This window comes from Simochromis diagramma, unplaced genomic scaffold, assembly GCF_900408965.1.
Source record: "Simochromis diagramma unplaced genomic scaffold, fSimDia1.1 OVJJ01000320.1, whole genome shotgun sequence".
In the NCBI taxonomy this organism is placed as follows: Eukaryota; Metazoa; Chordata; class Actinopteri; order Cichliformes; family Cichlidae; genus Simochromis; species Simochromis diagramma.
In genome coordinates, this window is record NW_024386773.1 from 5,308,350 (window position 1) to 5,328,902 (window position 20,553).

The 20,553-nt window shown below is 45.1% G+C and overlaps 1 protein-coding gene and 1 long non-coding RNA gene across 2 annotated transcripts in view; both read right to left on the minus strand.

Annotated features, from left to right (window-relative positions):
- stab1 (stabilin 1) overlaps positions 1-20,553 on the minus strand; it is a 169,234-nt gene that overhangs the window by 44,099 nt on the left and 104,582 nt on the right. The window contains exons 61-63 of the mRNA XM_040004521.1: positions 3,340-3,484; positions 1,738-1,871; positions 14-179 (exon numbers count right to left, since the gene is read on the minus strand). Coding sequence (XP_039860455.1) covers positions 14-179; positions 1,738-1,871; positions 3,340-3,484 — 445 coding nt within the window. The remainder of the gene's footprint in view (positions 1-13; positions 180-1,737; positions 1,872-3,339; positions 3,485-20,553) is intronic.
- On the minus strand, positions 6,288-20,545 carry LOC120716873. Its single transcript, XR_005692051.1, has 3 exons — positions 19,935-20,545; positions 10,208-10,211; positions 6,288-6,301 (listed from the first exon to the last, which is right to left on the minus strand). It is a non-coding gene; the product is annotated as an uncharacterized LOC120716873 (long non-coding RNA).

Here is a 20,553-nt window from a genome sequence, read left to right on the forward strand (position 1 = left end):
CACACAGATTCACCTCTGAGCCTGTAGCAGTAGGCGTCATACTTGCTGCTCTGGTCCATGGGTTCTTTGTACAATACGAGACCCACGTGGTTGTCTCCACACATGACCGAGGGGTAGCGGGTCGGGTATCCCGCCTTCCCCCCGTCCAGCCAGCCAGCCACACACAGATGCATCCCGAGCTGTCAGGGCCAGGGGAAAAAGTCTTGAGATAAATCTTGATTTACATTTCTGCCTTGAACTAAAACTAAACTAAAATCTCCTGAAGTGACTGGTAATATCTTAAATATCACAAGAAAACTGAAAACTCACATCCTGCTTGTGTTTTTAAGCTTGTGATTAATCTAACGTTCCTCCTGCTGTCTGGGAATCAGTTAAAGGGCACCTTGGCTTGTGGGGTAAAAATCCAGAAAGTTCCCTCCTCCACTTTACCTTGATGGAAACTGTCATGAGGTCGAGTGAAAGTGTGAAGGAGGACTTGGACTTGTTGCTGGCATGAGTGTGCTGCGTTAAAACTACAACATCCTGAAGATGAACTACAAAAGGCACATCTTAACACCCCATGTGTCCATACCATGTTATTTCACACAAATGGTAAAAAAAAAAAAGTATCTTTTCAAAGCTGAAATTAGAAAGAAAAAGGCAAAGGCAGCTTATAAAATGAAATGATACGATGTCACTGTCAGGAAATGTGGGAGTAAAGATCCAAATGCAGAAGTCCAAGACTCCAGCTTAGCAATATTCAGAACAGCAGTTAATAATACCACAAAACCCACAGACAGTCACTCTGGCTTTAGCTGACATGTCAAATTGTCAGCTCGTATTTTCTCTTCCTGCTAGAGAGATGATCAATGTAACTCCAGCGTTTGTTAATGTTTTCTGTGACTGATGCCAAGTTATTAATAATCCTAAAGGCTGGAAACACAGCAATGCTTACAATCAACACACAACTAATGCAAGCTTGAAGTATACTGAACCTTTAATTCAGTTTTATCTTTATTTATTCTTAACATTTAAATAAATCACACAAAGCAGCAACTTCATAAGTTGCATAAGGTCCCACAAAGGTACAAAGTTTATTTTTCTTAGTGTGTCACTTTGAACTGTGCAGCATTATTATCTTCTTCCCATTTGAACCATCTTTCCTGAATATCTGAAGAATTCAACAACTACCATTATGGCAGATACTTCCTGGTCACTTCACTCAGTTAGGGGCCTTTTAAAATAAAACAGATTATCTGACCACAGCCATGGACAACATCTGCCATCTGATAACGTCTCACAGTTACCATGCACTGCTCACAGTTCAGGTTCTAATACAGCTGAAGTGAAGAAGCTTTTCTATTGGCCGTGCAGGTGATTTTTAGTGTGTCATTTAGTGTTAAAAAACTGTAGTACCTGCAGAGCTCCTGAAAAATGTGGCATGCTACTCAATGAGTTTGAGAGCGCCGAAAAGGACGTGACATTTTTGTTTTCAAGTACTCTTTCACTAACAAAGGTTTGAGTTGGCTGCTTTGCTGCTTTTCTTGAAAACTGTTGAATGCTTCCCCGTCAGCCTAACTGACCGTGAAGTGGGTGTGTCTTTATAATGAAGACAGAATCTGTAGAAAAACCCTGTTGGTGCAGGTTCACAAACTTTTATTTCATTTTCCTTTTTTCTCATAGGTATACCACATATTTGACTCAGGTGTATCGACCTGTTGATATCTTTATGTAAACCCTTTCAGTAGGTAGGTTTACCTGCTGTGCGTCTCCCATCTGTTTAATGGTAGCCAACGTGGCGCCCTCAGCCTTGCACTCAGCGTCAGCCTGACTGAAGTTCATCTGGTACCTCCCCTTTGGAGAGCGCAGGTGGAAGACTCCAGCTCTGTTTTCTGAAGCACGACAATCACGTTAACTTCCCTCAGATTTCTGCACCATTCTGTACAACAAATATGAACTCTACGAGTGAAAAACACGATTTGATCCGACGCTGAACAAATCCAAGAGACATTCAACCCCAGATTCAGTAGAAACATCTGCTTTTCTTTTAATATGATGTAATTACTTGGTGTTTAAGTTCTGATGAGTAAAGCACAAATCAATTAAATGTTACATAACCTATTTTTAGGTTATGTAACATTTTTACATTTTTTTTCTACAAAAAACTTGTTTATGTTCCTGTGACAAGAAGTTCAAATGACAGAAATAGCTCATCAACACCTTTACTGCCACTGTGCAAACAGAGTAAAATCTCGCCTCACAAGCTTAAACAAATGGTGTCCAGTGTGTGTATTATCTTTTTGGACTGCTTAGTCTTTTTCACAAAGTGAACGATACAACAGCTCTAACAACTTCAGCTCCTTGTACCAACAATGATTTCTGCTGTTTCATGACCTGCAGTGCTTTTTTGCTGGCGTTCGTGCAGTTACAGGTGCTTGTGATTGATTTTTTTTGTTCGTGGGAACTGTGACATGAACATAGTCTTGTAACAACTTACAGAGAATGACTACAATGCCGCCATGTTCTGAGTGCCTGATTAGGAGCTGTGTGATGAGCCGAACCAACATTAAAATGTATTGTACTCCAGCAGGTTTGACGTCATTTTTAGTATGAACTGTGTTTCACAAGCATGGCAATGGCTATCATTCTGAACTCAGAGCAGCAAGATTTCAAAGTCAGCAACATCCCCCTCATCTGGACTGTAATGTTTTCTTTTGTTTTTTAAATTTGCAATCTATGGATGTGGACAGTGGGGGAAAAAATCGATTTTTCAAGGTTTGAGGATTTTTGTTTAGAAAATAGGTCATGATTTCTGGAAAGAGACATGAGGGCAGATTTCTCTACAGCTTATTTCACTACAGACCTGAAAAAATGCATACATTTGATTTTTGGAAGAAAATCCTTTTCTCTGGTTGGGTGGCAGGTGCTTATATCCCACAAACTTCATTAAAAGGGTAACTCTGAACGGATCATTTATGGTGAATTCCTAATTATCTGTATACCCTGATTAATGAAGATCAGGTTGGAAGTAATAACAGCCTTTGAGCCTTTAATGAGCTCCATGTTTAACAAGCCTTAACGAGCTCCAGATCCTAATGAGCTCAACTCAGAGCTGACATTTGTTTACCAGCCCCAGAAAAACAAATAAATAAACAAATGGAAGTCCTCTATAATAAACAATGCTAGCCATAATGTCACCATGGAAACATAGATGCTACAAAGGTCATCTGCTTTAGAATCAGTCTGATTACCATGGAAACTGCAATAGAGTAGGACTGGGAGCCAACATGGCTCCCACTCAGCAGATGTGACACGTGGCTACACTGCAGTTCATGGCTTCACTGCATTCACATGTCTTACGGTGGTAATGCAGGTCCTTGCAGATCGCCACAGGGTCACAGCCTCCATTGTCTTCCAAGCAGCGGTCAACAGGGGGCACCATCTTCTCCAAACACTGGACTCCATTACCTACATACCCCGGCAAGCACTCGCACTCCCGTTCATTCTAGAAGAATCAGATTAGAGTGATCAGCTTACAGGAGGACGTCATGTTATGTTCATATTCAGGGATATTTTTAGAGGGAGACACGTCACTCAAAAAATCATTAATAACAGTAACGGCAAAGATGCCGCTTGTCCCGCCCCAGCTCCAAAAAGCCAATCAGCAGCTTGGGAACAACTGGGAAACCAAACATGATTTTGTGCAACAGTTTCGAACTATGTGTTGGTGAGCTTATAGTTCTACTCATGATTGCAATAAAGATGAAGACTGTGTATTCTTTAATTTACTGTATCCATAATGTGAAATAGCATGGGATTGGATTGTGCAGTCACTTTGGATTTAACCTTGAGCAAAGCTATAAAGTTGTGTAATTTTGTGTATGTGCAGTAAAATAATAACATTTGAGGCTTTGAGGTGAGATGCACTTCTGTAACTGCTTTTGGGGAAATTTATTTAAATCATATTTGTACTTTACACATAATCGAACACTTATCAAATCCCATAACCATTAATTTTTATAACACTTTTATCTGACAGAGTCCCAGGTACCACCGAGAAGCTGCTTTGATTTCAGTGTTCCATGTTTGAAAATCCGATAGCATCTCTTGACTGAAAAATGAATTCATGCATCCATGTTTTTATGCAAGCTGGACAACATTGGGGCATGCTCCTAATGAGACAATGGATGGTGTGCTGGGGTATCTCCTCCTCTGGACCAGGGCATCACTGAGCTCCTGAAGAGTGTGAGGTGCGGGAAGGATTTAACAAATTTTCCCAGGTGTCATACTGGATTAGTTGTGCTATTTAGGTCAGGTGAGCTTGGGGGGCAATTAATGGTATCAATTTCTTCATCCTCCATGAACTGCCTGTATACTCCTGCCAGGCATTGTTGTGTACCTAATTCAATTCAATTCAATTCAATTTTATTTATATAGTGCCAAATCACAACAAAAGTCGCCTCAAGGCGCTTCATAGATACAGAGAAAAACCCAACAATCATATGACCCCCTATGAGCAAGCACTTTGGCGACAGTGGGAAGGAAAAACTCCCTTTTAACAGGAAGAAACCTCCGGCAGAACCAGGCTCAGGGAGGGGCGGCCATCTGCTGCGACCGGTTGGGGTGAGAGAAGGAAGACAGGATAAAGACATGCTGTGGATGAGAGACAGAGGTTAATAACAGATATGATTCAATGCAGAGAGGTCTATTAACACATAGTGAGTGAGAAAGGTGACTGGAAAGGAAAAACTCAATGCATCATGGTTTACCATTTTTTTAACAACCGGTGGTGTACTTGCTTACCTACAGTCAAAGAGTGGATTTATTGCCCAGACACTGAACTTTATGCTGTTGGACTCAGGTCATATTATTTGCCCAGGGAATCTACCCATGTGAGCTTGTTGGCAGTCCATGTTCCTCCCTCTGCTAACCCCACAGCTCCATGTGACATTCTCCACTCTGCCATAGTCCAGTTACTGACTCAGCACCTGAGTGCCTTCATTGCTATCTCGGGTGACTTCAACATGTCACCTTAGACGCTACATTGTCAACTTTCACACAGTATGTGGTCTGTCCCACCTGAGGGGAGAGAATTTTAGACCTACTGTTTATAATCAAGCCCGTTTCATTAGTAGCTTCTCAGATCGACTCTGTATGGTTCACCACGGTTTTCATGATTTTCCATTAGGTCATAGTACCTGGTAAGTGTTGGAATTGATATTTTTTATATTGTCATTTGTGCTTAGGAACATATAATCATTTGTATGCTGATAAAAAGCATGTCCTTATTAGGTCTGATAAGATTCTGTGTGCACTTGTGTACCATGAGATGAGAGGAAGCAGCCTCGGCGTTATAATTTCCATTATAGCTTTAGGAACCAGATTGTTGTGTTTCTTAAAAGTGCTAAACTTCACACTTTTAAATGTTCGTCTGAGACATGACCTATTGCAAGTTCCTGTTCTTATCATTTAGCGAGACACTTACTTCTGCTTTTCTGCATGCCTCATACACACAGTTTTAGTTCATTGAAAGGTCGTATGTCTATGTATAGTATAGCTGTAAACACACACACACACACACACACACACACACGCACCTACACACACCCACAGAATACAGACACTGATGTTGTTCAGATATGCCTGCTTAAGAATGTCACATGTATTTGTAATTGCATATTCATGAATGATTGCTTGCTGACAATAAAAAGGGCTGTAGCGAAGGAATCAGTTGAAGTTGGCTAAAGGACAGGTGAAGGGAGCATTACTTGGCCTTGACTGACTTCCCTTGCAAGCCAAAAAGACAAAAGAGCTCTGTCTTGTCTTGATTTGTCGTGCAGTTTGGGCTTGTGTTCCAGTGAGGTTTGTGCCTAGATAAATCCAACAGTAAGATGTACTTTTTTAGTACCTACTTTCTCGAGGTTCCAAGCAATCCGATGTGGCATCGTCAGACTGCATATCACCAATTGGCTGGTCAGTAGTGTCATGCGATGAGCCATGAGAGCGTCTTGTTCACAAAAATTAAAACCGCCATTTTTGAAACATGTCAATGACGGAAATGGCTACAAAAATAATGCCATGGTGCTCAAGTCTGGTGAAAAGCCACAGTCCGAGCAGCAGGTATATTCTTGTCTAGACAGCCACCTTTTTTGTAACGTTCATGTTAATTACTTCACGGGACACTTGGACACATTGCTATGACAACAACCATGCAGGCTAGGTAGTACTGGATTTGAATGGAAAACCAGTTGATCCGAGTCGAGTTGTAGCGAGTTGATCTGAGTAGGTATTCATGGAAAACGGGATATCCAGTTCCTCCTCCCTCCCCCGATTGGGTAGGTCAGATCATAACCTGATTCATGTTTTGAGATTCACAGACTGGGAGACACTGTGAGCCTCATGGTCAGGACATCAATGGGCTTACTGAGTGTATCACTGACTACATAACCTTCTGCACCAACTCCATTGTCCCAGCTAAGACTATCCATTGTACAAACTGAACATTCCATCCATTCTCATGGGTAACGTAAGATCTTTACCCAACAAGATGGAAGCGCTAATGGCGCTAACCAGACTGCAGTGGGAGTACCAGGAGAGCAGCCTCCTGCTGTTCACTGAGACATGGCTCACAGACCACACACTGGACCCCGTCGTAACTCTGGATGGCTTTCAACTGGTTAGAGCGGAGTGGAGCGCAGTGGAGAGTGGTAATAGGGGAGGTGGGGGACTAGCAAAGAAGATCAATGAGAGATGATGTAACCCGAGACACATCACTGTGAAGGAACAGCGCTGTACCAAAGAATCAGAATACTTTATTGATCCCTAGGGGAAATTATTTCCTGTTAGCGGTTAGCGTTCGGCCATACCACCTGGCCAAGGATTTTTCACGTTATTGTGCTGACTGTTTACATTCCGCACTCGGCCAACGCTATGGCAACCTGTGAGTACATTCACTCCACAGTCTCTCAGCTACAGATAATAATGATAATAATAATGGATTGGATTTGTATAGCGCTTTTCAAGGCACCCAAAGCGTTTTACAATGCCACTATTCATTCACTCTCGCATTCACACGCTGGTGGAGGCAAGCTACGGTTGTAGCCACAGCTGCCCTGGGGCAGACTGACAGAAGTGAGGCTGCCATATCGTGCCATCGGCCCCTCTGGCCAACACCAGTAGGCGGTAGGGTAAAGTGTCTTGCCCAAGGACTAAAGTGTCTTGCCCAAGGACACAACGACCAGGACAGAGAGGCCAGGGATTGAACCGGCGACCTTCCGGTTACAGATACGCTTCCCAACTCCCTGAGCCACAGTCGCCCCACAACCGTGGGATGGCACATCTGCAATCCCTCATTATTATCTCTGGGGACTTCGATCACGCCTCACTATCTGCCACTCTCCCTAACTTCTCGCAGTATGTTGCCTGCCATAGAAGGGACAGAAAAACCCTGAACCATGTTTGCCAACACAAAGCAGGCTTACAGCACATCACCCTTCCCCCCGCTTAGCCACACACACCACAACCTGGTCATTCTTCAACCCATTTACACTCCCATGGTGAAGAGGAAACTCCCAACAAAGAAGGTGATAAGGGTGTGATCCGAGGAATGCAGTGAGATGCTGAGAGACTGTTTTGAATGCACAGACTGGCAGAACTCTGCAAGCCTCACGATGACATTGATGGCCTAAACCACTGCATCACGAACTACATCAACACTGTGCCTAGCAAGAAGGTACGGTGTTTCTCAAACAATAAACCGGTGACCCCACAACTGAAGGCCCTGTGAACGAGAAGAAGAGGGCTTTCAATCATGGAGACAAGGACACGAGGATCCTTTTGTACTCTCCAAGAGAGACTTCAAGGACAATGGAGGAGCCACAGTGTCTGCTGACCGGGGGTGGGCCAATGAATTGAATCTGTTTTTCAACAGATTTGGCTCTTGACCTTATCATCTCTCCCACCCCCCAGGTTCCATCAACCCCCCTCCAAATGCTGTCCTGCCCCTCTCCTGGTGGAATGTCATTGTTACCTGAGCTCTCCTCACACCACCACCCTGCTTCACCCCCATCCACATATCTACCCACAACAGAGCCAGCCTGGGCCCCCTGCAGTTTGCTTACTGGTCTGGAATCGGGTTGGATAATGCTGTCAGTAGCACTGATCCCTCTCTCACCTAGAGCAGGCAGGGAGCATTGTGAGGATGATGTTTTTTGACTTCTCCAGTGCTTTCAACACCATCCAGCCTGCACTACTGAGAGGGAAGCTGGAGGAAGCCGGAGTGGGCAAACAGCTGACTGCATGGACCATCGACTACCTAACCAACAGACCACAGCCATCATTGGATGCGTATCAGATGAAAACAATCAGGAATATAGAGGGGTCATCAGTGACTTTGTCAGCTGGTGAGACCAACGCTCTCCAAATCAACGCTATCAAGACGCATCAGATGGTCATAGACTTCAGGAGGAAGTCACCTCCTACAACACACTCATACAAGTACCTGGGTGTTCACCTCAACAATAATCTGGACTGGACTACAAATACAGACATCCTGTATAAGAAGAGCCAGCGTTGACTTCACCTGCTGAGGAGACTGACTCCGACACTCAGTGACATTCTATGACACTGGGGTAGCGTCCACATTTTTCTATGCAATAGCCTACTGGCGGAGCGGATGCACGGACAGGGACAGGAGCAGGATTGACAAACTGGTGTGGAGGTCTAAGTCTTTGCTGGGATGTCCTTTGGAGTCTATGGAGGTGGTGGGCGGGAGGAGGATGCTAGCAAAGCTTACATTCATCATGAACAACCCACACCACCCTCTGCACGAGTCTGTGAGTGTGCTATGCAGCTCCTTTAGACAGAGACTGAAACACCCTCGCTGCAGGAAGGAGCGCTTTCACAGATCATTCATCCTCACAGCAGTTAATAATAATAATAATAATGGATTGCATTTACATAGCGCTTTTCGGGGCCCTCAAAGCCTGACAGAAGCGAGGCTGCCATATCGTGCCATCAGCCCCTCTGGCCATCACCAGTAGGCAGTAGGTGAAGTGTCTTGCCCAAGGACACAACGACCAGGACAGAGAGGCCGGGGATTGAACCGGCAACCTTCCGATTACAAGATGAACTGCCAACTCTTTGAGCCATGATCGCCCATAGCCAGTTAGACTCTATAACTCCTCAATCAAGATGTCATGAGTCACTTGGACATTGTGGTCATCCATTGGTCATCCACAGTCACCACCTCATGCACAGTGCATCTTATATATGTACGGACATGTGCATGTATATGTATATCTCTCTATATGTATATTTCCTGTGGATGGATGGATGTGTATTTGTACGTGTTTGTGCATGTACATGTACATGTCTATACTTATAGATAAATAATAGATATCTGTTACTTACATAGTAATAGTAGTAGTAGAATAGTTGAAATTTATTATTTGCATATTTCCACAACCCTATATCCATAACACGTACTATGTATGCATGTACATAGAACCTCAGCTACTGTTGTATATATTGTATTGTATATTGTTTTTTTTTATTATTATTAATATTATTTATTTATTATTCATTTATTTTGTATTTCTTGACTTTATAATTTTGGTATACTCTTTGTGTTCTACTGCTATCTGTACCTGAGCTGTGGTAAAGCACAAATTTCCTCGCCGTGGGATCAGTAGTCTTATCTTATCTCTTATCTTATCTAATGCAAATAACAAGCCATGGGTGACTAAGGACATCAAAGCCCTCCTCAATGACAAAAAGAGGACCTTCAGGGCAATAGAGAGTAGGTGAGAATGGTTCAGGCATTATTGAAGGGGAGAGGCTAAGGACAATTATAGGAGAAAGCTAGAGTGGAAACTCCAATAGAATAGCATGAAGAGATATGTGGAGTGGCATAAAGACTCCACTCAGGCAAGTCTGCATGACCAGGTGGGGTCCAGTCTCTGTGTCCTTAAGACCTGTACCCCCCAGTTTTGTGGAGTCTTTCATAAACTGTTTATGATGAGTCTGAGTCTGCAGAGGATCCCAGTGCTATGGAAGACGTCATTCCTCGTTCCTGTACCAAAGATGCCACGTCCCGGTGGCCCCCAGGATTACAGACCTGTAGTGCTGACTTCCCACATCATGAAGACACTGGAAAGACTCATTCTTCACCACCATCCTCCTTCAACTTATAGTCAGGCCACACCAGGATCCCCTTCAGTTCGGTTACCAGCCTCTCCTCTGAGTTGAGGACTGTTGAGGATTGTTAGTTACGTGATAGGAAGACCACAATATGTGCATTTTCAAAATCGTGTGTCTGATAAGGTGATCAGCAACACAGTGGGAACATGAGGGGCTGTCATTTCCTCTTCACCCTCTACACCACAGACTTCAGCCACTTCACAGAGACCTGCCATTTTCAGAAGTTTTCTGATGACTCTGCAGTGGTTGGATGCATCAGTGAGGGTGATGAGACAGAGTACTGCGCTGTGGTGGACTCCTTTGTCACATGGTGTGAGCAGAATCCTCTGCAGTTCAGTGTGATAAAGACCAAAGTATTGATTGTTGACTTTAGGGGGACCAGGAAACCTTTGACCCCTGTTTCAATCCAGGGGATCAATGTGGACATTGGGGAGCACTATAAATACATTGGAGAACACATTGACAATAAACTGGACTGGATTAAAAATACCACTGCAATTTACAGGAAGGGCCAGAGTCATCTCTATTTTCAGAGGAATTTTAACATCTGGCGGTGAGAGAGCAAAAGAGAGAGAGAGTTTTGAGATATGAGAGATTTGTGATGTTTAGCATGTTTGGAGTGTGTAGTTAGTGTGTTGTCTTGTTTAGTTAGTGTGTAGTGTAGTCGATAGTTTTGTTGTTGAACTATAACTAATTACTTTTTCAAAGCAACTTGCCCAACACTGATGTTCAGTGAGAGACAGAGATTACCCAAATGCACCACTGCACAATGCAGGAAATCATTCCGGTGCCTGTGGTGGTACAACTCCTCTATCTAATGCACAGTACACACATCCTTAATATCTGCACATCCTCTACAGAGAAATAACAAAATGACAAAGTTCAACAGTTTACAGTACAATTGTCACGGCCAGGTGGATCAGCTGCACGCTGATCAGCACGCTCTGTTTCTCTCTCTCTTCCTCTCTCTCTCCTCTTCTTTGTCGCCGGGGCGGAACTCACTGTGGGTTCATGCCCTCGGGAGATGAGACACCTGGGTCTCATTAAGATGATCAGCATTTAAGCCAGGAGGTGACTGCTGTTCGTCGCTGGATTGTTGTCTACCACGCGTTAGTGAAGCCAAGCTACTGCAAGTCGAGTTAAGTGTGTTTCCTTTGTGCGTTGTATTTAACCCCGTCTCCCTGTCTACAGAGCTCCCTGGATGTCCCCCCCGTGTGATTCCCGAGTGGCAAGTATCGGAGTGAGAGCCAGTGATCGTGTGTGTGGATGATCTGAAGAACGCATGCTTTTCCCCTGGACTTCCCTTGAGCCCCTTTTCCCTCACGCAGCTGCACTCCCCCCCCGCACCTTCTTGTATATACACCTGGTGAATTGTAAATAAATCTTTCTTGTGTGCATCTGAGCCCGGAGTCCTGCGCTTGAGTCCTCCTCCAAACCGTAACAATAACGATCCAGCCATCATGGACTCAGCGGACTCAACCCCCACCCAGCAACCCGTCCTCACTCCGGAGGCAATTCTGGAATGCCACGAACACATGCTGCAGCACATTAACCAACAGCTGGCTGCACTCACCCAAGCCCTCGCTCAACGCATACCGTTGGTAAGCCCACCCTCACCACCTCCGTCTGTTTCTCCTCAGTTACAGGCTCCCGACCCTTCAGCGGCAGCTCCATCTGTTTCCTCCGCGCCGGCTCCCGCTGAGCCTCCGGAGTGATCGTTACCAGCGCCAGAGCCTTTCTCGGGTGAGTTCCATAAATGTGCTGGATTTTTGATCCAGATCACGTTACAATTCCAACAGTTATGAAGAACGTATGAGACTGACAGGGCCAAAATTGCCTTTATTGTTCAACTGTTACGTGGGCAGGCATTGAACTGGGCGCAAGCCGTTTTAAGAACAGCCCCTGAGATTTCTTACGAGGATTTCCTCACCGAGTTTAAAAGTGTTTTTGAAAGAGGCACCGGAGCGGACGCCCACAGATTGTTGAATTTGAAGCAGGGGAGGCGGAGTATGGCGGAGTTTTCGGTCGAGTTCTGGACCTTGGCTGAAGAAACGGGGTGGGGGCAGTCGGCATTGAGAAGTACCCTTTTGAATAATATTTGTGATGAGTTAAAAAAAGAACTGGTGATGAGGGATGTTCCTAAAACCCTTTCTGATGTGATTACACACATCAGAAAGGGTGAAGATAGATGAGCACCTACGGGCGTGTCGGGGAACCGGAAACTACATTTCCCAGAAGCCTCCGGGTCGCATGGAGATGACGTAGGGCGGAGGCGCGATCAGCGGCAATCAAGTATCGGGCAGCATGGAGGAGAGTGAACAACCCATGCAACTGGGCCGCTCCAGACTGTCGCCCGAGGAGTGGCATCGTCGGTGGAGGGCCGGTGAGTGTTTTTTTTGTGGCCGCAAAGGCCATATTGCCACAGATTGCCCGGCACGGCCAAAAGACAGTGCCCGCCAGTAGTGAGGAGTGTACGGGTGGGTGAGGTCTCCTGTTCTCAGTCTCCTCCTCGTCTCATGGTTGCAGCCAAGTTAACGATTCGGCTCGAGACTCATTCTCTTGACGCTCTGATTGATTCCGGGGCAGAACAGAATTTTATTGATGCCTCGCTGGCGCTTAAATTAGGTTTTAGCACGGAGCCTCTGTCACATTCACTCCAAGTCACAGCCCTTAGTGGTCAGTGTCTCCCGGACATTACTCTTGTCACTGAACCTGCTTCCCTGCCTCTTTCCGGCAATCATTCTGAAGTCATACAGTTTTATGTCTTTAAAGCCCCACTCACACCACTAGTCTTAGGCTACCCCTGGCTACGTCAACATAACCCTATGATCGATTGGAGGAAAGAAAGTATTTTGGGGTGGGGGGGAAGAGTGTCACATGTCCTGTTTAAAAGCCGCCAACCCCACCATGAACCCACCAACCAATTCAGCGATCTCCGAACCGCCAGATCTGTCCTCCGTGCCGTCTGTTTATCACGACCTGGCACAGGTGTTTTGTAAGGATAAGGCACGCTCCCTTCCCCCCTCACCGGCCGTATGACTCCTCCCAAGCGCACCACTCCCCGCGTTCGAGCTTCTCCAGGGGGCCACTATCTTCTCAAAGCTGGACCTGTGCAACGCCTACCATCTGGTGAGAATAAGGGAGGGGGGATGAGTGGAAAACGGCTTTCAATACTCACCTGGGCCATTTCGAATATCTTGTAATGCCTTTTGGTCTCACCAATGCACCAGCTAGGTTTCAGGCTCTCGTGAACGACGTTCTCCGGGATTTCATTGACCACTTCGTTTTCGTCTACTTGGATGACATCCTCATCTTCTCCCGCTCCGTCACCGAACACCAACGCCATGTCAGGCAAGTCTTTCAGCGTCTCCTTGAGAATCGCCTCTTTGTTAAAGGGGAGAAGTGTGAGTTTCATGTCTCAACTGTTTCCTTCCTGGGCCACATCATCGACCAAGGTAACCTCAAAACTGATCCCGCGAAGGTTCAAGCCGTTGTTGACTGGCCGACCACCTCTAACCGTAAAAAGCTTCAAAGCTTTCTGGGGTTCACAAACTTCTATCGTCGCTTTATTCGCGACTACAGTAAACTTGCCCTGCCTCTGACCCGTCTCACTTCTCCCAAGGTTCCCTTCTGCTGGGATGAACCGGCCCAACAAGCATTTGTTCATCCAAAAGACCGCTTTGCCTCGGCGCCCATCCTCGTCCAACCCGACCTCAACCTGCAGTTCGTTGTAGAGGTGGACGCCTCGGACGCTGGAGTGGGTGCGGTGCTTTCCCAGCAGCAAGGTGGTAAGCTTCACCCCTGTGCCTACTTTTCACGCCTTCTCACCTCCGCAGAGAGCAACTATGATGTGGGAGACCGAGAGCTACTAGCCATCAAGCTAGCTCTGGAGGAGCTGCCCAGCCGTTTGTGGTCTGGACCAATCACAAGAACCTGGAGTACATTCGATCGGCAAAGCGCCTCAACGCCAGGTAAGCCAGGTGGGCCCTGTTTTTTACTAGATTCCAGTTCACAATCACTTACAGACCCGGTTCCCGTAATGTCAAGCCAGACGCCCTCTCACGCCAATTCGCGGCCTCCGAAAATTGCAGCTCGGGACTCTCCCATTCTACCGCCCACCTGTGTAATTGGGGCCCTGACCTGGGAGTTCGAGTCGGCTATTGGAGAGGCTCAACAGACAGAACCAGACCCCGGAACGGGACCTCCGGTGTTGCTCTTCGTACCCTCCTCAGTAAGGTCACAAGTGTTACATTGGGCTCATACTGCCAGATTCACCTGCCAGCCGGGGGTCCACCGCACTACTACCTTCCTTCAATGTTTCGCCTGGTGGCCTTCCCTCGCTAAAGATGTCCGCGAGCATATTTCCGAATGCTCGACCTGCGCTCAAAACAAGAGCGTCCATCAACCACCCTCTGGCCTCCTCCAACCTCTGCCGACTCCGAGCCGCCCCTGGTCACACATTGCTATTGACTTCATCACTGGTCTGCTTGTCTCGTCAGGCAACTCTGTCATTCTCACCACTGTGGACCGTTTCTCCAAAGCTGCTCATTTTGTCGCCCTCCCTAAGCTTCCCACTGCTCTAGAGACCGCCCGGCTACTAACTAACCACGTTTTTCGCCTCCATGGAATCCTCTCGGACATTGTGTCAGACAGAGGACCGCAGTTCACGTCACGTGTCTGGAAGGAGTTCTGCAGTGCCCTCGGAGCTCAGGTCAGTCTCTCCTCTGGTTTCCACCCACAGACCAATGGTCAAACGGAGCGTGCCAACCAGGAGCTCGAAGCAGCTCTCCGGTGCCTGGTGTCCACTAACCAGTCAACTTGGAGCGAGCGAGCAACTGCCATGGATTGAGTATGCTCATAACAGCCTTACCTCCTCTGCCACCAGTGTGTCCCCTTTTGAGGCGTCCCTGGGCTACCAACCACCACTCTTCCCAGCCGTCGAAGGTGAGCACTTTGTTCCCTCTGTCCAACAGCATCTTCAGAGGTGTCGGCGCGCCTGGAGAGCGACTCGGGCCGCCCTTCTCCGCACAGTGGAACGCAACAAGCACCCAGCAGATCGCCACCGGACCCCTGCTCCCACCTACACACCTGGACAAAAGGTTTGGCTGTCTACCAGATTCATCCCACTCAGGTCTGAATCCAAGAAACTGTCTCCCACTTTCATCAGTCCCTTTGAAGTCGACTCTGTGATTAACCCCATCTCTGTCAGTCTTAAACTGCCCCGGAATATGAAAATCCATAACACCTTTCACGTGTCGCAAGTGAAGCCTTGCCTCTCTAGTCCTCTGCAGTGTTGGGTAAGTTACTTTAAAAAAGTAATGAATTACTAATTACTAATTACTTAGTCAATATTGTATTTAAAATACTTATCTAATTACTGTGTCAGAAAGGTAACTTAATTACTAAATAAGTAATTTAACTAAATACTTCTTAAAATACCTATAAACCTTGAGTGGGCAAACAATAGAAATTAAACTCTTTAAATAATAAATACATTTTTTTAAAGACGGAGACTCTACAGTACGCAGCGGTAGCATCTCTTCCACAATGTAGCCTGCAATCATTTTTTTAAGCTCACCTTCAGACGCTTTCTGTGCTGCTGAAGTAAAATCAAGTTTTGCCTGCTTAGCAGGAGTTGCCGCGGTGTTATCCATGGATGATGAACAAGGATCACTCAGAAGTGTTCGTCTATGCTCTCGTGTCAGGCGCTTCAGTAGATTACTCGTGCTATTAACAGCGGCCGATAGTTTTTTCTCCCCAGGACATAGCTTACATATTACTGTAATGTTCTTGTCTGCTTGTTTCAGAAAAGTGAAGAGACGGGAATATGTCCATTTCAAAAAACAGCCACTCGCTTCAGCCGAGTCCAACATCTTCCGCTTTAGAATACGACTATGCAGCAAACTGGCGCGAAATGACGTGCACCTGCAACGATGTTAAAGCAGCAGAGTTTACTTCTACGTTTAGAAGATAAATTATTGAAATTAAATAATGATATTCAGCAAGTTTAATTATTTTACAATGTAACAGTACATTGTAAGTAACTGTAATTAAAATACCTAAAAATGAACAGTAATTAGTTACTCTACTTTTTCAGTGGAAAAGTAATTTAATTACAGTAACGGGTTATTGTCATGGCCAGGCGGATCAGCTGCACGCTGATCAGCACGCTCTGTTTCTCTCTCTCTTCCTCTCTCTCTCTCCTCTTCTTTGTCGCCGGGGTGGAACTCACTGTGGGTTCACGCCCTCAGGAGATGAGACACCTGGGTCTCATTAAGATGATCAGCATTTAAGCCAGGAGGTGACTGCTGTTCGTCGCTGGATTGTTGTCTACCACGCGTTAGTGAAGCCAAGCTACTGCAAGTTGAGTTAAGTGTGTTTCCTTTGTGCGTTGTATTTAACCCCGTCTCCCTGTCTACAGAGCTCCCTGGATTTCCCCCCCGTGTGATTCCCTAGTGGCAAGTGTTGAAGTGAGAGCCAGTGATCGTGTGTGTGGATGATCTGAAGAACGCATGCTTTTCCCCTGGACTTCCCTTGAGCCCCTTTTCCCTCACGCAGCTGTACATAGCACCCCCCCCCCCCCACCGCACCACCTTGTAATATATTGTATTATTTAATTTAGCTAAGTTAGTTACTCTTCTTACTGTCTTGAAGCAAGTGTAACTGCATAATTTCCTCAGGGATTAATAAAGTATTTACCACATTGGTGGTGGTCAGAGGGCCCGGTGGCACCAGTGTCTGGCAGCCTCGCCTCTGTCAGTGCGCCCCAGGGCAGCTGTGGCTACAATGTAGCTTGCCATCACCAGTGTGTGTATGTGTGTGTGTGAATGGGTGGATGACTGAACATGTAAAGCGCTTTGGGGTCCTTAGGGACCAAGTAAAACGCTATACAAATACAGGCCATTTTAAAGTATTCTAATTCTGATGCTGAAAGATGCTACAGGCAGCATTACAATCTTCTCAGCTTCACAGCTTCTCCAGACCCTTTCACATCTGTCACATGTGCTCAGGGTGAACCTGCTCTCATCCGTGAAAAGCACAGGGCACCACTGGTGGAGCTGCCAATTCTGGTATTCTATGACAAATGCCAATATTGCTCATGGTACTAGTAGTGACACGAACCCTAGCTACATGCAAAACGTATATGTCCGAAAAGACATGGACAGAAAAATACGCCTGTTGCCCACACCTATAAAACCTGAGGATTGTCTCACCGTTGTCCCTCTAGTGAATCTGTTGTTGATTTCATTAACACCAAAGCAGCTGAAAGTGATTAACAACCCCCTCTGGTACTTAACTGAGAAGAACAATAGAAGAAGTTTATGAAGTTTAAATGATATGATGCTATACTATGATTAAAAAGTTTTAGTAAATGTTTTTAGCAGTGTACTTAGCCATGTTTTTAAAAAATGTTATCCAAATCGGTTAAGTTCTGCATCAGCACCCAGCAGTGCTTGAATTGGAATAACCCCACAAATAAGATCTTTAATTTCAGTTTAGGTTGCACCAACAGAGCACTTAATTGTGCTGTAATATACATATATATATTGCCTGTCCTGTCTGGAAGTGTAGCAATCAGGGTTGTTGTCTGAAGGCCAAACTAAATGCCCAGCAGATTTATTTTCCAAAGTCTACCATTACGGCTTTTGCTATACTGGTCCACTTGATACTCATATTTAATTTGATTTTTATTAGGTTTTTAACAATTATGAGTTATTACAATCAAAATGCAAAAGACGGAAATAAAGAAAAAAGGGGAGAAAGTAGGCAAAAGGAGAGGGAGAGAAAAACAGGGAAGAGAGAGAGAAAAAACACTGAAAATCTGCTGAAAAAAACAAGCAAAAAACAACACAGCATGGAAACCACGGCAACAACCAACATATGGATAAATAGCGGTAAATAATAAATATTAAATGCTACTGAGCAGCACACAGTATTAATGATACATGACACATACAGGGAGTGCAGAATTATTAGGCAAATGAGTATTTTGTCCACATCATCCTCTTCATGCATGTTGTCTTACTCCAAGCTGTATAGGCTCGAAAGCCTACTACCAATTAAGCATATTAGGTGATGTTCATCTCTGTAATGAGAAGGGGTGTGGTCTAATGACATCAACACCCTATATCAGGTGTGCATAATTATTAGGCAACTTCCTTTCCTTTGGCAAAATGGGTCAAAAGAAGGACTTGACAGGCTCAGAAAAGTCAAAAATAGTGAGATATCTTGCAGAGGGATGCAGCAGTCTCAAAATTGCAAAGCTTCTGAAGCGTGATCATCGAACAATCAAGCGTTTCATTCAAAATAGTCAACAGGGTCGCAAGAAGCGTGTGGAAAAACCAAGGTGCAAAATAACTGCCCATGAACTGAGAAAAGTCAAGCGTGCAGCTGCCAAGATGCCACTTGCCACCAGTTTGGCCATATTTCAGAGCTGCAACATCACTGGAGTGCCCAAAATCACAAGGTGTGCAATACTCAGAGACATGGCCAAGGTAAGAAAGGCTGAAAGACGACCACCACTGAACAAGACACACAAGCTGAAACGTCAAGACTGGGCCAAGAAATATCTCAAGACTGGTTTTTCTAAGGTTTTATGGACTGATGAAATGAGAGTGAGTCTTGATGGGCCAGATGGATGGGCCCGTGGCTGGATTGGTAAAGGGCAGAGAGCTCCAGTCCGACTCAGACGCCAGCAAGGTGGAGGTGGAGTACTGGTTTGGGCTGGTATCATCAAAGATGAGCTTGAGGGGCCTTTTCGGGTTGAGGATGGAGTCAAGCTCAACTCCCAGTCCTACTGCCAGTTTCTGGAAGACACCTTCTTCAAGCAGTGGTACAGGAAGAAGTCTGCATCCTTCAAGAAAAACATGATTTTCATGCAGGACAATGCTCCATCACACGCGTCCAAGTACTCCACAGCGTGGCTGGCAAGAAAGGGTATAAAAGAAGAAAAACTAATGACATGGCCTCCTTGTTCACCTGATCTGAACCCCATTGAGAACCTGTGGTCCATCATCAAATGTGAGATTTACAAGGAGGGAAAACAGTACACCTCTCTGAACAGTGTCTGGGAGGCTGTGGTTGCTGCTGCACGCAATGTTGATGGTGAACAGATCAAAACACTGACAGAATCCATGGATGGCAGGCTTTTGAGTGTCCTTGCAAAGAAAGGTGGCTATATTGGTCGCTGATTTGTTTTTGTTTTGTTTTTGAATGTCAGAAATGTATATTTGTGAATGTGGAGATGTTATATTGGTGTCACTGGTAAAAATAAATAATTGAAATGGGTATATATTTGTTTTTTGTTAAGTTGCCTAATAATTATGCACAGTAATAGTCACCTGCACACACAGATATCCCCCTAAAATAGCTAAAACTAAAAACAAACTAAAAACTACTTCCAAAAACATTCAGCTTTGATATTAATGAGTTTTTTGGGTTCATTGAGAACATGGTTGTTGTTCAATAATAAAATTATTCCTCAAAAATACAACTTGCCTAATAATTCTGCACTCCCTGTAATGTGTGGCTGTGAGTACCTGTTTGTACACCTGTGTGAGCTGAGCCCCGGGCCAAATAGACCTGAGGGCTTCCCACCCCCAGAAACAGCCCAACAAAGCCAAGGGGGCCCGGCCCAGCCAAGCTGCTGTCGGGAATGATCCACTACGCATTTGAGCACCCAGCCCCAGACACAGAGAACCACCAATGCACCAGCGGAGTTGGGGGACCACCTGGACCCGCAGCAGTAGGGAAACCCACTACCCCAGACGGCGAACAGAGAACAGGTTTTAAGATTTGTGCTTTGATTTAAGCAAGTTCTCCTTTGCGCTTTTCCAGTATAATAGCTCGAAATCCTGGTCTTGGTTATGCCGACTGCCAAATGTGCAGCCATAGTAATTCCTCCCATTTAATGAAGCGCTTGTCATTTATTTCAGTTGGGAGTCTTTGAAACAGCTATAATAACCAGGTAAAGATGATCAACTTGAGATATGAAACTTAATAAAACTTAATTAAATTCTATCTCCTAATGTAATTCCCAGTTTTCTGTTTTTTTTAAGTCAATTAATTTAATCAATTTAATTCAGCTCCACTCAACACAATGAACGCACACAAATGATGCATTTTTTATAGTTTGGCTTTTTCTCATATAGATGACATCTGACAATTTCAATATTTACTACTTCTGCTCTATATCCCACTCTCAGTCTGAACTAGCATATGATGCATTTCCTGTATATTTAGTATAATCAGATTTAATTTAATTAAACTCTAAACAACTTGAAAAGAAAAAAAATGAAATTTTATTCACTTCTTTGCTGACGTTTGCTGCACTGCTGCAGATTTTACTGGATAAAGATGAAAAACATTTACTCA